We start from the raw sequence: 17,439 nt of genomic DNA on the forward strand, positions 1-17,439 counted from the left end.
TGTTCTCATACAGGCAACGCCATCAACTGCACAAGAGCTTTGCCGCAAATACTCGGCAGCTGGCAGCGGCCGGCCTCCCTCCTGTGTACCGCTCATGCCACCACTTCATTCACGCTCATGCACTGGGCAGGCGTCCTCCGCTGTACACGCGTCATCGCCGCCTTGATTCACACCGTTCACAACCCAGAGCGTGAGGAATTCGCGTCAGCAAACTTCCAGCCAGCCAGCAACTTGTCGGTACAGTAACTCCGGCGTTCGACCAGCCGCGCACTCCTGCCCTGCCGTTGCATGTTGTTTGTCATCTGCTGGGGTCGGGGAATCAGCTGCACCCTACGTCCCTACAGGAATTTGCCAACCTGCCTTAACCTTGTCCCAACGCACACCGTTCACAATCCTCAGCCTGTCCCAGCGGTGATTGCCCTGCTCTCACCTCGGATTAAATCGCTTACCAAGCCTGCCCTTCGTGTTCTGCTCCCTGCTGTACCAAACTTCTCAATGCACACACACACACACACACACACACACACACACACACACACACACACACACACACACACACACACACACACACACACACACACACACACACACACACACACACACACGCGCGCGCGCGCGCACACACACACACACACACACACACACACACACACACACACACACACACACACACACACACACACACACACACACACAGAGACTGGTCTGGTGTTGCCACCTTCGCGTGCGCGCACAGCTGCCGCCTCCGCCCCCCATCCCTGCATCACTGCCTAGCAACCGCCGCCGCCGTATCAGCTCCAGCCGCCGGGCCATCTCTCCCGCCACCGCCGCCATCTCTCCCACCGCTGCCGCCCGCCGCCGCCGCCGCCGCCACGGGCCGCCGCCGCCGCAGCGCCGCCACCCGCACCCCGTCCAGCGGGCAGGCGTAGGCCACGTCCGCCGCCGTGTGCGCCCGCAGGCAGTAGTAGCAGAACACGTGGCGGCACGGCAGCGCCACCACCGCTGTCAGCATGTCGCCACTGCCGCACACCGGGCAGGCGGCGTTGGCGGCGGCCGGCGCCGGCGCCTTGCGCGTCTCTGCCGCGCCTCCTTCTGCGGGTAGCGCCTTCTCGCCCTCCCCTTCACCCTCGCCCTCGCCCTTGCCCCGGCCTGCTGTGGCTCCTGCTTCCGCTCCATCGGCCGCTGCTGCTGCCGCCGCCGCCGCAACGGGTGATGTGGCGAAGCCTTGCAGCGGCGACAGCAGGCTCTGCGGCCGCGGCAGCACCCGCAGCACGGCCCGCCGCAGCCGGGCCAGGTCCACCATGGGCAGCAGCAGCAACAGCGCTTCACTCAACTCCTGCCACACCTGTTAGCGGCAACGTGTGAAAGCGGCAGGCAAGGTTCACGGACACACGGCAGCGCGGCAACAGCGTCAGGGATGCCTTCAGGGCCATATCACCATCGCGTTGCGCAACCTGAGACCTGACCCGCCGCCCGAGCCGCAACCCAAGTCTCCGACGCTTCCCCTCTCCCAGGCCTCCTCCTTCCCTCCCTCCCTCCCCTCCCTGCCTCCCCTCCCTGCCTCCCCTCCCTGCCTCCCCGCCTCACCTCCCCGCCCCACCCCGCCCTCCCCTCACCAGCTGCCTGTTGAGGTACTCGAAGCTGATGATGCGGCTCATGGCCGCCTGCCGCCACACCAGCCGGCAGCCCAGCAGCCGCTCCAGCAGCGTCCTGCGCGAGCACGTGCGGGCCGTGCGTGGGGCCGTGCGTTGGGCCGTGCGTTGGACCGTGGGTCGGGACATGAACGGTTGTTTGGGGTCATGAACGATTGTTCGGGGTGGGTGTGCCGGGGGGTGGCGCAGCCGCAGCACCGCAACAAGCAGTTTGCACGCAAAGCGCACGTAACGAGCACACCAAACCAAACAGCCACCAGCATTCTGCACGCACGGTGGCGACCCTCAATCCCCGCCGCACCTGTAGTCGCCGCGCACCAGGAACAGCCACGAGTTGGCGAGCGCCGCCGCCGCCGCCGCGCCCTCCGCCCAGCGCATGGCTCCCGCCGCCCGCCGCCGCCAGCTGCCCTCCTCCGCCTCCGACCAGTCGCCGGCATGCGCCGCCCGACACAGCCTCGCCCAGGCGTACGGCAGTGCCACGGTGCCCAGCCCCAGCCCCAGTCGCTGGCCGCGGCTCAGGCCCGGCCCCTCCACGCCCGTGCGGCCAACGCAGGCCTGCAGGGCGCGTGGGTTGTGGCTGGATGGGGTGGTGGACAGTAGGCGCGTGGGTGGGCACAGGGACGGGGAAAGGAGCTGCCAGGCTACCGCAGTATGCAATGACCCCAGCCCGCACAGGCCCGCACGCCCTCTGCGCCGCCCCCTCCCCCTCCCCCTCCCCACCTTGTCTGCGGCCACGGCCCACTCGTTGCGGTACCTCAGGTTGAGCAGCTCCGAGCCGGGCGTGGCGCGGCCCGTGCCGCCGCCGCCCCACACCGACAGCCCAAACACCTGGCAGCGGCAGCGGCGGCAGGGGGCACAACACAACCGCAGCAGCCCTCAGCAGGCAGTGGTGCACAAGCACAGACACAGTGCAGCAGTGGGGGGCCGGGCTAACAGACACCACACGCCGCCGACTACTGTGGTGAAGCAAGGAGGTGGCGTGACATGCAACGGCGCCGGCGCGGAGTCCGCTAAGCACTCAAGCAGTGACCGGCGGTCTCACCAGCAGTGACAGCACGGCGCGCACCTCCGGCTCCAGAGCCGCCGCCTGGCCCTGCACTCGTGCGTGGGAAGGCCGGGGGGGGGGGCGCGTGACGAGCGGCGTGCGCCACTTACCGCCGCTTTGAGCGACCCAAGCAGGCCCTACTGCTTCTACCCTGCAGGCCGTCCCCCATATCCTAGCTGCTGGCAGTGTGTGGGATAGCCCTATCCACACCCGCCGACACATGCCCGCTCACCGGCCTGAAGTGGTCGAACAGCTTCACCATTTGCTCCTGCGCACATTTGGTGGCATGGCATGCGCATCACAGTCATAGGCGTGATTGGGCCAGGCGGATACGTGGCGGATGCAGGAGCCCGCCAGTGCCCGTGCCCCTGCCAAGTGACTGCACCCTGCACACGCCCAGCCGACGACAACCCGGGCTGCATGCCCTTGCCTCCACCCGGTGTCTCATACCCTTCAAATTTACCCCCACTGCGCCTTGCGTTCCCTTGCACCCCTCCACACACGTCCCCCGCGCTGCCAGCGGGCCGCGCACCCGCACCCACACCCGCACCCGAACCCACTCCCCCACCTCCACCCCCACCCGCACCCGCACCCACACCCGCACCCGCACCCGCACCCCCACCCGCACCCCCACCCGCACCCACACCCCGCACCTGCAGCATGCCGCCCAGCTCCGCGTCCAGCCTCAGCGCATCCACCTGCGAGGAGCGCAGCACGTGCAGCGACGGCGGCGGAGGCAGCGGCGACTGCTGCGGGAACGCCGCGCCGCCGCCACTGCCGCCACTGGCGCCACTCCTGCTCGAGAGGGGCGGCAAGTGCGGACGGACATGGGGGGAGGCGTCCCTGGGCCAAGAAGGGCAGCTGCATCAGCTGGTGAACGGGGGGCACCCTTGCAAGCCGGTGGGGCGGGGCGATGCATGCTGTGCACGGTGTCCTGGAGAGCAGTGCGCGCTGCTACAGGGATCACAGCCATGACTCCACCCATAGCCGCCCTTGCACCACGGCACCTCAGCCACCCGTGCCCCCATAGCCACGAGGCGGCTACCCGTGTCCTCCTGCGGACCCGCGACCGCACCACGCACCCTCCTTGCATGGATGTGGACAAGGCCGCAACCTGCGGCGCCACCAGCGCCGCGGCCACCTGCCAGGCATCCGCCGACGGAGCTTCTGGGACGCAGCCCAGTCCGCCGACCGTCTGGGCCCCCGCAGCGGCTGCCTGCCCGGTCATGCTACCACGGCCGGCGGCAGCACACGTTCACGCCGGGTGACTCGTCAGCACCAGCCGCGCCGTGCCTTGTCGCTGGCTAGAGCCGGTTTAAAGACATAACAACCCTCACTACAGTAATGTTTCTCGTGAAGCAAGCGACGCCGCAGAGTGTAGTGCGCTAGGTCGCGGGAGTTGAGGATTATCAGCGCGGCCGCTACCGCCGCTCTTGGGCTTCACGGACGCTATGTGGCTCCTATTTGGTATGTCAAGTCGTGAACAGTCCATAGATATCACGGAAGCTGGGTTTTGTCAAAACGTCAAAAGCCATTCAGCTGCGGTCTCCCGGCCCTTGCCGAGGTCGCGCACAGGACTGTTGGTGTGTTGATGATGAGCATATAAAGACAACAGCAACTCGCGGCAGAGCCCGACGGGCTGACACATCGATGGGGCCTCATCCCGGTCGTCTGCCCCATCCTTCAGCTAAGCGGGACCCGTGCTGCTAAGTTCTGGCATACCTGAAACAAGTTCATGCCTGTGATCCTTTAGGAAAGGCACTACGGTCTCCCTCTTTGCTATTGCCGCGACCATCCGGCACATTCAGTCTGCCGAGTGCACGAGATACCGTTAGCTCTAGACTGCAGCCAACTTACTGGTCAAGAATCCTACCTAGATCGGGGTGAACTTGCTAAGCGCGCAAGGTAAAAGTCGCGAGTTCGCTTGGACTGTAGCGCTGAAGTAATTAAGGGCATATACGAGCTTCTGTCCACATGATGATACAAGGACACGTCCAGGTAAGGACAGCGCCGGCAACTTGGGCAGGTCTTCCGACAGTCCACCTGCATGCGGTGCTCGCGCGCGGGTGTCGCTCTGTCGCCGTAGTAGGCCAATTGTGGATGCAGTGTAGCTTTAACCCGGCTTCAGCGGACCACCAACGCATGATGTGGGCGCGCGGGCGCGCCGACAGAAGCACAGATACATCCCTGATGGCTGCCGTCAAAAGTATCTAGGCTTCACTCGCGCGCGCGCCGCGCGATCCCCTGAACCGCTGCGCCACTTATACTGCTACACTGGTGTATTCACGCTCTGCGCAGGCGCCCGCGCGTTTTATACGCGGGCCGCGCAAGGGTGTTGCGCCGCGGCACGCCGTCTGCTCCAGCCTCGCCCACCCGGTCTCGGTCCCCCACTTGCCGGCAGCCCCCAGCCCCTCGCCCCTCGCCACCCCTGGTGCTCCCCGCCAGCCCTCCATCCTGTCCAGCTCCCATCCCGCGATGGGTCGCGCCGGCTTCTCGCAGCTTCCCTCCTGGGTGCCGCAGGCCAGCGCAACGGCCACGCTGGAGCGCGGCGCTGTGGACACCAGCCTCACCCGCTACCGCCGCCACAGCAAGGCCGGCGCGGTAGTGGATGCCACGTGCGAGGCGCGTGACGGCAAGGTCATCGTGCGCGTGACGGCGTCGTATGCCAACGCGCCGCACGCCGCGCCTTCCGAGCTGCAGCTGCATTGGTGGGTGGGTGCTAGTCACCGTGTGGGGGCTGGCGGCACGGGGGTCTGTCATTGGCGCAGGGCAAGCGGATGAGTGAGCGCAAGGAAGGAGGTACGCAGGACAATGCAGCGTGCGCGCGCGCTTGTTTGTGTCTCTCTGTATGTGTGGTTGTGATAACAACCCACCAGCGAACTTGTGTGAGTAAGATGGTGGGGAAGATGGCCAGCATCCGGGTCTAGGCAGGTGCTCAGGATGATTCGGTACGACACACCAGACCTGGGGCGTTATGCATTCCCCACTCCGCACCGCCTCCCGCCTCCTACCTCCTCCCCACCCCACGGACATCGGTAACAACGCGTCTACTATGCTACTGTACCTGGCTACGCCTTCACTTCTTAATTCATCATGCATGTAACCCACCCCTCCTCACCTCACCAGGGGCATGTACCGCGCCAGCGGCACCAAGTGGCACCACCCCAAGGAGGCCGTGCCGCCCGACAGCACCAGACTGGAGCAGGGCGGCGCCGGCGCCATGCGCACGCCCATGGCCTGGGACGGCCGCGCCGGCCCCGGCGGCGAGGGCGCCTGGGTGCTGCGGTTCGAGGTGCCGGCCAAGTTGGCGCCGCTGCACCTGGCCTTCTCGCTGTACCAGCCGGGTGGGTGGGGGCGAGGCGGGAGGCGGCAGGGAGGCGGGGCCTGAGGTTGGGGAGGGGGGGAGGCAGGGTTGTGGTGGGGCTGGGCGGGGATCTGGGTGGTCTAGCTGGGTCGTGGGGGCTGGGAAGGTGGGGCCTGGAGGCTGGGTTCTGGCGGTTTGGTTGCGGGGCATGGGCTAGGGGCAGGGTGGAGGAGGCTCATCCACCTGGGGATGGCGGGCTGGGGGTGAGGCGGAAGGTAGGCTCGCGACCTGGCGGGGTAGCTCGCGTGGGCCAGTCACATCCGCAGGGACTGGTAGCCACGCATGTGCGCATAGAGGGAGAGTAAAACAGCTCGGACACGCGCACCCATGAGCATCAACGTGCAACCCGCACGTCGCGACTCGCCCTCGCAGCCACGGACAAGTACGACGTGCCCGTCCGCGCCCCGCACTTTGCGGTGCCGGTGGGCATGAGCGCCGGCTCGCCCCAGCCGCTGGGCGCCTCGGTGGTGGCGGTGTCGCCGCCCGGCCCCAGCAACGGCGGCTTCAACGGCTTCAACGGCCACCACGGCGGCGGCAGCGACCCGCGAGAGACCACCTGCGCCGTGAACTTCGCGGTGTTCAGCCGCCACGCCTCCAGCCTGCAGCTGTGCCTGGTGCGGCTGGAGGGCGCGGAGCCGGAGGGCGGCGCCGGAGGGCCGCTGGTGGCGCAGAGCGTGCTGGAGGTGGTGTTGGACCCGCTCACCAACCGCACCGGCGACGTGTGGCACGTGTGCGTGCACGGGCTCAAGGTGCGGCGAGGGAGGGAAGGGAAGGGAAGGGGAGAGGGCGGCAGCCGCGCGGGTACCGCGCACGCGCTGTCGCTGACGTTTTGGGCGGGCTGGCTCCTTACGTGCGTACTGGGTTTCTGGCGCAGCAACAGCCACGTACGGTGCGGCGCTCACGGCATTGGCGCTCTGCGCTCGTCCCTCGTCCCTCCTGCCGCAGGACCTGGAGACGCTGTGTTGGGCCTGGCGGGCGGACGGCGAGATCCTGTGGCAGAGTGAGTGAGCGCCGGGCGGCGCAGGAGTAGGAGTGAGCGCCGGGCGGCGTATGAGAGTGTGGGCGCGGGGGGGGGGGGGATGCGGCGCGCGGGCGCCCGGCAGGACGGCCCCACCTCCGCTGGGTAGCGCAAGGGTACACCCAGGGAAGCGCATGCAATCGGGGCGCAGGGAGGGAGGACTTCTGTCGCGAGCAGTCGTGCGTAAGTGTGTCTGACGCAGCACACATACACACACTTTCCCCACCATCCCCATCCCGCCCCTGCCTGCTGCCCCGCAGACGGCAACCGCTTCCACCCCGGCTTCATGCTGATGGACCCGCACGCCACGCGCGCCGTGCCGGTGCTGCTGCCGCCGGGCGCGCACAAGGCCGCGCCGCGCATGGCGCCCTCGCTGGACGCGGGCGAGCCGGTGCTGCTGGGCAGCCTGGCGGCGTTCGTGCACGCGCCCTTCGACTGGCAGGTGCGGGGGGGGGGGGGGTGCGCGCATGAGCGCAAGTATGCGGGAGTGCGTATGTGTGTGTGTGTGTGTGTGTGTGTGTGTGTGTGGCTTGGGTGCGATCAGGATGCTTGTACATGGGAGCGGCGGGGCGGATGGACCGTAAGCAAAGGGCCGCCCCGACAGCGCCTTGCAGCCTTGCAGCCGTGTTTGGTGTACGTCAAGCACGGCAAAACCACAAATACGCACCTCGCCACCCCCACACGGCACCACCACCGCCGCCGCTCCATACGCACAGGGCTGCCACCAGGCGGTGCGTGGCGGCCAGAGCCGTGTGCGCGCGCTGGAGGAGAGCGTGGTGGTGGAGGTGGATGTGGCGCGGTTCACCACGGGTGGGTGAGGCAGGCGCGAGGGGCGGCGGAGGGGTGGAGGGAAGGAGGCAGGGAGAGCGAGGGATGGCGTAGGTGGGGAGCGCGGGTAGAGGGAAGCCGTGGTGGGGGAAAGGGATGCAAGGCAGTGTGGATGTGGAGGACGTGCGGGGCGCCGTGTGTGTAACTTGCAGTTTCCCCTCGGCGGGCATGCGACTTACCCCCCGTCGTGTGCCTGGTCTGCGCCGCGCAGGCCGTGACGCAGAGGCCGCTGTGCCGCCCGAGCACCGCGGCAAATACCTGGGCATCCTGGGTACGTACGTGTACTCGGCCGCATGCGCGCGTACACATCTGTGGCCGGGTGTGCCCGGGCTGGGCTCCTGGCAGAGCTCCTGCGACGCCCTGCCACCCAGCCCACATGTCCAACCCCCGTCTCCCCCTCCGTTGCCAACGCACAGGCCACCGCAGTTCTCCTCGCTCTTTTGCATCGGGTTTGGTTCCATTTTGGCTGACATCTTCACCCCTCCCACACCCTGCCCGCCGGCCCCGCACAGACCGCCTCGACTCGCTGAAGGCCGCCGGCGCCACCACGGTGCTGCTGAGCCCGGTGTGCCTGTCCGCGCCCGGCCCCTCGCCCGCCGCCGGCCGCTCGCCGCTGGCGTTGCTGGCGCCTGACCCGGCCTTCGCGGTGGGCGGCCCGCTGGCGGCGGCGGCGGAGCTCAAGGCCGTCATCCGCGGCCTGCACCAGGCGGGGCTGGAGGTGCTGCTGCAGGTGGAGTTCTGCGTGACGGCGGAGGGCGGCGACGCGGGCGCGGGCCGGCTGCAGGGGCTGCGCGGCCTCGACCACGCCGTGTACTACAGGTGAGACGGGGGCGTGTACTACAGGTCAGGCCGGGGCACGGGCACACACACACACACACACACGGGGGGACCACCAAGCGCGGGGCCCATGTTCACACATGTAAAACACTGGAATGCTCCCCGCTGTTCCCCCACCTCGCCCCCACCTGTTTCCCACCTGTTTCCCACCTGCGCCGCCTCTCTCTCTCGCCCCACCTCTTAAGGGACGGGCTGGAGGCGCCGGTGCTCAACTGCGGCCATCCGGTGGTGCGGCAGCTGGTGCTGAGCGCGCTGCGGCACTGGGCGTCCGAGTACCGCGTGGAGGGCTTCTGCTTCCTCAACGCCGAGAACCTCACGCAGGCAAGCAGGCCGGAGGCCAGAGCGCCAGGGAGTTAGGGAGGAGGCGCCTGGATGGTCGGGCGGGCGGGGCGGTTGGGCGGGTGCGGGGTTGGTGTACGGGGCGGGGAGAGAGGGGCACACAGCACTGCACTCACGTCACCGGCACCAATGGCGCGGGTTAATCCCGCCCCTGTGCCGGCTAGCCACCGCTCACCCCACCGCTCACCCCAACCGCCACCCCAACCGCCACCCCAACCGCCACCCACCCCCACCCCCACCTGCAGGACAAGTTCGGCAGTGTGCTGGACGCGCCGCCGCTGGCCGAGGACATTGCCGGCGACCCCGTGCTGCGCGGCCTCAAGCTGGTGGCGGCCGTGTCCAACCCCGCGCTGCTGCCGCGGCTGGCTGAGCGCGGCTTCCCGCACTGGGGCGTGTGGCAGCAGGTGGGGGGTAGCCATCCATGGGATGGTGTGTATCAAATATGAAGTGAAGTGCCGGGGGGGTGAGGCGGGAGGGCGGCGGGCGGGGGGGGGGGTAAAAGTAGGAGGCAGGGCAGCGGGGCGACGGTGCGGATGGTGGGCGACGTAGGGGCCCGGGGCCAGGAGTAGCGGGCGAGTGCAGGCGCCTTCACCTACAGCCGGCATGACTACCGCTGCACATATGTGGGCCCGGGCTTTGCCGCGCCCCGCGTAACCGGAGTAGCCCCACCACCACCACCGTCCCCACCATCACCACCATAGCCACATGACCACAACCACTACCGCCATGACCGCCATGACCACACCCACAACCACGTGCGCTCACTCACGCCGCACGCCCAGGTCAACGACCGCTACGCCGCCGACCTGTGCTCCTACCTGGTGGGCTGCCAGCGCGGCATGCTGTCGGCAGTGGCCACCCGCCTCACGGGCAGTGCCGACTTGTTCGCGCCGCGCTGGGACGCGGGCCTGCCGGGCGGTCTGGCGGCGGGGCGGCGCGCGGGCTTCGGCCTCAACGCAGTGGCGCCGCTGGGCGACGTGCCGCTGGGCGGCGTGATCGACAGCGAGAACGCGGTGGGTGCGGGCCTGCGGGGACGTTGGGATGGGAAGGACGCGGCGAATTTGGGGTGGGCGGAAGGAGGAAGGCGGCGGGTCCAGGTCCGGGTTTAGGAAGGATGGGCTGAGGGCTGGTTGGAGACCTGGTCGCGGGGCTTGGAGGTTGTTTGAGCGGCGGCGCGAGGTTCGGTGTCTGGCGTAGCGCTGACTGCAGGTCGGGCTGCGTGCACGCCCGGTCGTGCAGGGCCGTGCGAACTCCTCCCACACCGTCAGCCTGCACTCGGGACCGCGTTCCTCTCGTCCTGACATGGCGGTGCCTGCTGGCCCAAACAAACCCGCAGATGCGTGGCGACGCGCTGGCTCGCTCGCTGCTGGTGGCGCAGTTCGTGTCCGCCGGCCAGCCGCTGCTGGCCGCAGCCAACCTGTCGCGCCCCGGCGTGCCGCAGCTGCTGGCGGCGCTGGCGGCGGTGCGGCGCGGCTACCGCTCCCTCATCTGCCCCGCCTCCATCACCGCGCCTGAGCGCGAGGTGGCCTGGCACTCGCCCTACGGCGGCGGCGAGCCCGACTGGAGCGGCTCCAACCCCGACCCCGTCGCCAACTGCGTGCTGCTGACGCTGGGCGGCGGCGCCAGCCGGCCCGGGCACATGCTGGCGGCGGGCTTCAACCCGCATGGCGAGCCCATGTCCGTGTCGCTGCCGCGCCCGCCCGCCGGCGCCGTGTGGCGGCTGCTGGTGGACACGTCGCGGCCCGTGCCCACGGCGACCGCCGGCGGCGCCAGCCTGGGCGCGGTGCTGCCGCCGTCGGAGCAGGCGCAGTACACGCTGGGGCCGTTTGGCTCGGTGCTGCTGGATGCCGTGCCGCAGGCCGGCAGCGCGGCGGCGGTGGGCGGGCCGGTGGCAGCGGCGGCTGCGCCTGGCTACGGCTTGTCGCCCGCGGCGGCGGCGGCCCGGAAGCACTGAGCGCTGTAATGTTGTGTTTACGTTGACGTATATGCGAGTGCGAGTAAGACCTCGACTACAGGGCTGTGCTCCCAAAGCACTTCGGCCGGGGCCTGTGCAAGCAGTGCTACGGATGGCAGTGGCGCAAGAACAATGAAAGAGAAGGGCGGGTTTGCATACGTTGTGGTGTAGTAGACGCGCCAGTGACACAGGCAACAAGCAACGTGTGAGTGGGTGCGAAGATGCACCACTTGTTGGCGAGGGGTTTCTGTCGTGCTAGCGGTTGCCAAATGCGGCCAGGGCCAGGTGTTGTTGTATTGTTGCATCAGTGTTTGTTAGTGCGTGGGCGCATCAACCGCCTATGAAGATGTGCAATAAGCAGGAATTGAGCTTTAAGATTGCAGACCACACGTGGGCAGGACGGCCCTGAACTGCTTGTCATTCTTGGGCTCAGAGGTGCGAAGGGGTTTACTGTGAATGCGAAGGCTTGTACGAGAGACTGCAGAGGTTGTGATTGAATATGTGGCAATGATCAAAGCATGGAGTATGGAGAGTGGCAAGGTCAGGTTGCATGGGCCATGTGGATAAAAGCGGGTGGCGGGTGGGGGCATGGGTGGGGTGAAGCTGTGGTCGAACGTGCTGATGAACTGCAATTACTTGGTGACTTTGCTCGTGTTTTACAGTGCCCTCCACGGGTGCGACATGCCCGCACGGTACTCGGGCCATCCGTGGCTCTTGCCAACGCGGCGTCCCACACGCCGGAGCAGTGTGTTGAGTTTGCGCCTAGAACAGACGACCACTCAGGATGGTGTATTGAGGCTCGCGCTGAGACAGGATCTCCCATCACAACCCATCTAGCGCCCTAAGCCAACGGACCTAGGCCGGATTGCTAGCGGATAGCTGGGGAAGACAGCATCAACCAGTGCTCGTATCTTCCATCTACACTGTAGAAATGTGCCCAAAATCCGCCGAAGGCGGAGAAAATTTTTTGGGTGTGGGTGCCGCGCATCTACGCAGGTGTAGACGTTTTGGCCGGTTTTGGCGCAAAAATGGGGGAAGCGTAGACGTTTTGGGGGGCTTTGGGGCTTGAGTGTAGATGCCGCGGTCAGGGTCATCTATGCATGTGTAGATGCCGGGTGCCTGAGGGCATCTACAAGATACGAGCACTGGCATCAACCTGTCCTCCAAACTCTGCAGCACGCACACGCTGCCGCACACACGCATGCATCACCCGCCATCCTAAGCCAGACGCCACTGCCACTAATCCAGCTGCGCCGCTTGGGCGGCCTGCCCAGCGCAGCTGGCCATGGCGTGCCGTCCTCCACACACGTGGTGATGACACGGATGTTCGCCGCAGCGTTCATGTCGCGGTGCCTGTTTCGCAGGGGACAACAGGGACACGGATGCTATGTTATGTGCACCCGCCCACACCTGCACCCGCTCAAACCTGCAGACTTACCAGACCGTTCTGCAGTCTTGGCAGACGAGCATACGCATGCGAGCTCTTGTGTGGCGTCCTGGTGCCACATTTGTAGCACACCTGTTTGTAAGAGGCACACCCGGTCATCGTCATTTTGCAAACACCCAATTAACGCTTGCATGCCAGTTGTAAATTATAGTATCATAGGCGCACATTCTTACCTGGGATGTTAGGTACTCGTCAATAATGTACACGCTTGCATACCGCTCCGCCAGGAGCTTCTGCATCGTCAAAATACCAGCACAAACGCAGGAGAGATGCGCCATACATGCTGTCACCCACAGTCCGACATGAACGGTACTCGCAGATACTGACAAATATGGGACAGCGCAGCCCCAGCCTCCAAGATCCGCAAGTCAGCGTCAGGGGAGGGAATAGAGACACTAGTCTGAAAGTAGAAGCCCGCAACCGCACCTTCTTGCCTCACCTCTCTAGATCAACTTGCTGTCGTCCAGTCGTGGATTGTGCCAATGTAAAGGGAGGCTCGCTACAACCAAACTGCGATGATCGTTCATCTAAAGCACCTTTGCACGACCTGTGCCTAGCCACGCCCCTTACTGCAACCGCCAACCCACATGAGAAACGTCATTTGCCACAGTCGCACCGAGTACACTGCGCCCCATTCAAAGCCCAATACGAGAAGGATGAATGGGGCAGCAAGCAGAAGCATCCATCTTGACTGTGAGCAGCTGTTGTGCAGCGATGTGAGGAGGCCGTTCATTATTGCAAAGGTTGTGCAGCAGGGTTCCAGCCAAGCCTTCATCATGACAAGCTCCACCTACTCATCGCAACATGTGCGGACATAGGCTTGATTGTTTATTGCGTTGTTTTCCAGCCGCAAAGGTTGTGCGGGGTTCCAGCGAAGCCTTTGTCAGGGGCCCCACCACACGGAAAACGACGCCAGAAACGATCAGGCCCATGTCCGCATATGTTGTGATGAGTGGGTGAAGCTTGTCATGATGAAGGCTTGGCTGGAACCCCGCACAACCTTTATCAATAGTGATCGGCCTCCTCGTGCCGCTGCACAACAACCGCTCACAGTCAAGGTGGGCACGGTCCTCCAGTCCTGGTGCTGGTGCGACGACGGGGTCTGCAAGGCGCCACGAACATGCTCCTGTCGGCCACATGGTGATGCGCTGCTTCAGCGAAGTGCCCGAACAGCACCCAAAGCAAGCTGCCATCACCTGCATCAGCAATCACGCAAGCACACAGAAACTCTTTAGGGTCTGCTCCAATGCTTTTGCCCTGTTTAGCCCCGGAAGTGACGCACCATGCGGGTCCAGAAGAGGGGCTGTGCTCTGAGTGGCAGCGCCTGCAGCATGAGTGAAGGGGTGAGCAGGAGCATTACGGTAATGCGATTTCACACGCAATTTCGATGCAGATGATTGCTTGGGGCGCGCACGTATGCTGAGCGAATGGGCAGGGTCACAGGAGTCGGTGAAGACAAACATAGAGCTACACAGGCATGACTTTCCTGGGTTGCCGGCCACGGTTGCCGGCCTGCATTGCACGAAACCATGTCGCACCACCACCAACTCACCGCCTGCTGCCACGCTTACTCTCCCCAATACCCAGCGGCAGAGGCAGATCCCGGGGATGGCCAGCCTACTTGGCGCTCTTCGTGATAGCTAGGGCTGGTGCTCAGGCCCATCCGGCCGGTTAACAGCGCCGCGGGCAAACATCAACCCCAACAACCCCAACCCGCTTTGGGACACTCATTTGTTGGACGGGCAACTGGTCGCCTTCGGAACCCGCGCAGCTGTGCCCACGACTGCAAGCCTACGCAGCCGCGCTCTTCGCGGTAGCTCAAGGGATGCTAGGGCTGGTGCTAAGGCCCGACCGCCGGTAATCCAGGCCCTAGGCCAGAATTTGAACTCACCGGCTTCTGCCAGTCCAGCCGCCGCCGCCGCTGCACGACATGGGAGCGGTCGGGGAACACGTGGAGATTACGGGGTGCATGTCAGAGTGTGTAAATGCGACGCGCGGAAACGCGGTGCACTGCGGGAGGCTTGGGACACAACCCCAATACGCCTCGGTTATCAGTTGTCGGTTGGTCGGTCAGTCGGACACGTTCAGCTGCAGCAACGTACTCTAACCGTTGAAGCTCGGCAAAAACGCCCATCAGGCCTCAATACCAACAAGAACGCAAGGTCAGTGCATCGATTGTGGTGGTGCAACACCGCAACGCTCACCGTCCTGCTGCTGCTTCTCCTTGCGCAGCTGCTCCTCCTGCTTGCGCACGTGCTCCTTCTCCTTGCGCAGGTGCCCTCCTTCTTGTGCAAGTGCTCTTCCTTCGTGCTCAGCCGCTCCAGGTCCTGCTCGGCAGCTGTCAAGTCCATAACGCACGACTGCTGCTCCTCAGCCAGCGCCACCCTCTCCTGCTCGCGGAGATCTGGGCGCTTCAGCTTCTCGGCTATTTCGCGAAGCTTCGCCCTGGCCGCGTTCCTGGTCCGCGTTGCCTTCTCCATTGCGGCTTCTGCGTGGCGCAGTTGCGCTTCGACATCTTTTATCTGTTTTGTGACGTCGTCAATTTCAGACCCAATGGTAGCAGAGTCGCGCACGCGTTTGACCATTTTAGCGGTGCTCAGAGCAAGCTTTGCGGTTCCGGTGAGGAAAGTACAGTAATGCAACTTGCATATGCACTGCAGGTATTTGGCAGTTGCTGCGCTGTTCTTCATCGGGCTGCTCCGGTGCGCTGCACTATGCAAACATGAGCAGTCCGTACTGCGCCCCACCCTGCGCATTACGGATACGGCGCGCGTGCCGCCGGAGCTGCAGTCTGGCCCGGATGCGGCTGCCCAACGCTCCGTGCTGCTGGCCCGTGTGCCGGCGGCGTGGCGGGTGGCGGCGTCGGCCATACTGCATGCACCTGGCGGCGCGGCCTCCGCGCCTCCTGCCCCCCAGGCAGGCTGCTAATTGCGGAGAGCCTACTGTAGGGTGGCGGCACGGCGCGGCTGAAGTGCTGACCCTCACGGTGAAGCAGGCATCCAGCTTCAGCTCGCGCCTGCATTTGAAGCGCTACGCATGCGTCACTTGGCTTGCATCCAAGAGGCCTACAGCGGCGCCGCGCCGCCGGCGGAGGCGATTCATGCACTGCGCGGGGCCCTGGCACGGCTGTGGGCTCTGGTGTGGGACCCGCGATACAAGGAACCGCTCTGGCGCCTGGCAGTCAATGGAGTCACGGGCTTTGGGATGCTTGCGGCATTGGCCGCGGATGGGCGTGTGAATGGGACAGTGTCAAGGCAGGTTGGTAAAGTCCCGTAGGGTGCAGCTGATTCCCAGAACCCAGCAGATGACAAACAATATGCAACGGCAGGGCAGGAGTACGCGGCCGGTCGAACGCCGGAGTTACTGTACCGACGAGTTGCTGGCTGGCTGGAAGTTTGCTGATGCGCATGCCTCACGCTCCGGGCGCCCGGCCAGGCGATAGCACCACACAGACACACCGCAACGCCACACTCGCGAGGCAGTGCCGCATCGCACCTGCAGGAAGATGACCAGCGTCCACGGATGGCCGCGGATGGGCGTCAGATGACTGCTGGGGCTAGGGGTCACCACTTCTGGGACTGTGTAGTGGCGGAGGCTCTGCATGATGTGTTGCGGGAACATGCGAATGTGGACATCGCACGGCACCAGTTGTGGTTGGCCCATGCGCCACCAGGGCTATCGCAGGCGGTGTGGGACACCGTGTTCTTGGCTGCTGTGGCGGCACTGGAGTACGGCCGACAGCGCCTTTACGCTTGCCGTGGTGCCTGGCTGGCCGCAGCCAACCTGTCGCGCCCCGGCGTGCCGCAGCTGCTGGCGGCGCTGGCGGCGGTGCGGCGCGGCTACCGCTCCCTCATCTGCCCCGCCTCCATCACCGCGCCCGAGCGCGAGGTGGCCCGGCACTCGCCCTACGGCGGCGGCGAGCCCGACTGGAGCGGCTCCAACCCCGACCCCGTCGCCAACTGCGTGCTGCTGACGCTGGGCGGCGGCGCCAGCCGGCCCGGGCACATGCTGGCGGCGGGCTTCAACCCGCATGGCGAGCCCATGTCCGTGTCGCTGCCGCGCCCGCCCGCTGTGGTTGGCTCTGCGTGCTTTGGCAACGCGATTGCTAGGCACCTGGTTTGGCTATGTGCCTGTGGAAACCGACCCCGGCTATGTCCGGGCGATGAGGTAATTCGGCCTCAGGCTGTTGAGGGGCTCAGCCCCTTTTCCCGTGACCGGGGAACACTTGTCTGAGCTGCGTGCGGAACATTTCCGCATGTGATGCACAGAGACTCGACCCATCCCTGGAAGTGCAGGAGAAATGTCCTGAGCCAGCAGGAAGTGCGGTGCGGCGAAATGCGCATCAATATGAAGGGTCTGGGCGCATGTCGCACCCGTGGAGGGCGCTGTATGGGCACATTGAGGCCAGGGAGGGAAGGAGGGCAAGGGCCGCCAGTATACCTCGGATCTCCCCTGCCGTACAACGGCTGGGGGTGATGGGTGATGCCCCAACTTACGTACAGGCGGTACAGCTTTGAGGAAGGAGCGACGCTCACAACTTCTCTGGCGCCAGCTGGCGCTGGTTGCATTTAGTTTCTTAGAGCATCATCAATAACTTGGGTTTAGGCGCGCGGTAACTAAATTTGCACGGGTGACCGCTGCTGCCAACCAAGAACCCGGCGCGTGTCAATCAAGGTGTTGCGACAGCGTGGTCCGCACGTGGCCACGCTAGCGGAATACTTGCAGTCTTCAAGGGAGCCTTGCGGGGGACCTTGTCATCAGGTAATCCATCAGCACGTATGTTGCCTTTAACCCCTTAGCCAGTACTGGGCCAATGTGCGAAAACCATCCGCTGAGCTGACAAAAGCGGTGTTCGCAGCACCCAAAACCAAGCCGCACGAACTGCCACTCTTGCGTAACCGGGATGAGTAGCTCTCTTAAGGAACTGGCAGCTTGTGAATTTTCGTTACTACCTC

General features: G+C 65.4%; 3 protein-coding genes across 3 annotated transcripts; 2 read left to right on the forward strand and 1 right to left on the reverse strand.

Moving 5' to 3' along the window:
• Position 1: 1 nt before the first annotated feature.
• On the reverse strand, positions 2-4,297 carry CHLRE_17g698800v5 (uncharacterized protein). The gene is made up of 8 exons (XM_043071874.1): positions 3,780-4,297; positions 3,351-3,492; positions 2,930-2,965; positions 2,695-2,745; positions 2,373-2,480; positions 1,954-2,207; positions 1,617-1,710; positions 2-1,345 (listed from the first exon to the last, which is right to left on the reverse strand). Exons 1-8 carry the CDS (start codon positions 3,923-3,925, stop codon positions 764-766), a joined length of 1,413 nt encoding a protein of 470 aa, XP_042914333.1. The 5' UTR covers positions 3,926-4,297; the 3' UTR covers positions 2-763.
• A 150-nt stretch (positions 4,298-4,447) lies between these two features.
• Positions 4,448-12,179, forward strand: CHLRE_17g698850v5 (uncharacterized protein). The gene is made up of 13 exons (XM_043071875.1): positions 4,448-4,695; positions 4,996-5,405; positions 5,824-6,041; positions 6,434-6,810; positions 7,007-7,061; positions 7,340-7,521; positions 7,796-7,889; positions 8,119-8,178; positions 8,420-8,726; positions 8,930-9,065; positions 9,329-9,487; positions 9,866-10,096; positions 10,420-12,179. The coding sequence occupies exons 1-13, from the start codon at positions 4,672-4,674 to the stop codon at positions 11,035-11,037; spliced, it is 2,871 nt and encodes a 956-aa protein (XP_042914334.1). The 5' UTR covers positions 4,448-4,671; the 3' UTR covers positions 11,038-12,179.
• A 2,378-nt stretch (positions 12,180-14,557) lies between these two features.
• On the forward strand, positions 14,558-17,439 carry CHLRE_17g698900v5 (uncharacterized protein). The gene is made up of 3 exons (XM_043071876.1): positions 14,558-15,103; positions 15,920-16,517; positions 16,594-17,439. Exons 2-3 carry the CDS (start codon positions 16,007-16,009, stop codon positions 16,653-16,655), a joined length of 573 nt encoding a protein of 190 aa, XP_042914335.1. The 5' UTR covers positions 14,558-15,103; positions 15,920-16,006; the 3' UTR covers positions 16,656-17,439.

This window comes from Chlamydomonas reinhardtii, chromosome 17 (assembly GCF_000002595.2).
Source record: "Chlamydomonas reinhardtii strain CC-503 cw92 mt+ chromosome 17, whole genome shotgun sequence".
NCBI classification, from domain to species: Eukaryota; Viridiplantae; Chlorophyta; class Chlorophyceae; order Chlamydomonadales; family Chlamydomonadaceae; genus Chlamydomonas; species Chlamydomonas reinhardtii.

Excerpts from the sequence above, each read along its gene's own strand:
- CHLRE_17g698800v5 (XM_043071874.1), bottom strand. The coding sequence starts at position 3,925 with ATGACCGGGCAGGCAGCCGCTGCGGGGGCCCAGACGGTCGGCGGACTG. Across the intron at positions 2,966-3,350 it reads AGCTGGGCGGCATGCTGCAG|GAGCAAATGGTGAAGCTGTT; the intron begins GTGCGGGGTGTG and ends AAATGTGCGCAG. Across the intron at positions 2,481-2,694 it reads GCGCCGTGCTGTCACTGCTG|GTGTTTGGGCTGTCGGTGTG; the intron begins GTGAGACCGCCG and ends TGCCGCTGCCAG.
- CHLRE_17g698850v5 (XM_043071875.1), top strand. The coding sequence starts at position 4,672 with ATGATGATACAAGGACACGTCCAG. Across the intron at positions 8,179-8,419 it reads CAAATACCTGGGCATCCTGG|ACCGCCTCGACTCGCTGAAG; the intron begins GTACGTACGTGT and ends GGCCCCGCACAG. Across the intron at positions 9,066-9,328 it reads ACGCCGAGAACCTCACGCAG|GACAAGTTCGGCAGTGTGCT; the intron begins GCAAGCAGGCCG and ends CCCCACCTGCAG.
- CHLRE_17g698900v5 (XM_043071876.1), top strand. The coding sequence starts at position 16,007 with ATGGCCGCGGATGGGCGTCAGATGACTGCTGGGGCTAGGGGTCACCAC. Across the intron at positions 16,518-16,593 it reads GGCGGGCTTCAACCCGCATG|GCACCTGGTTTGGCTATGTG; the intron begins GCGAGCCCATGT and ends CGCGATTGCTAG.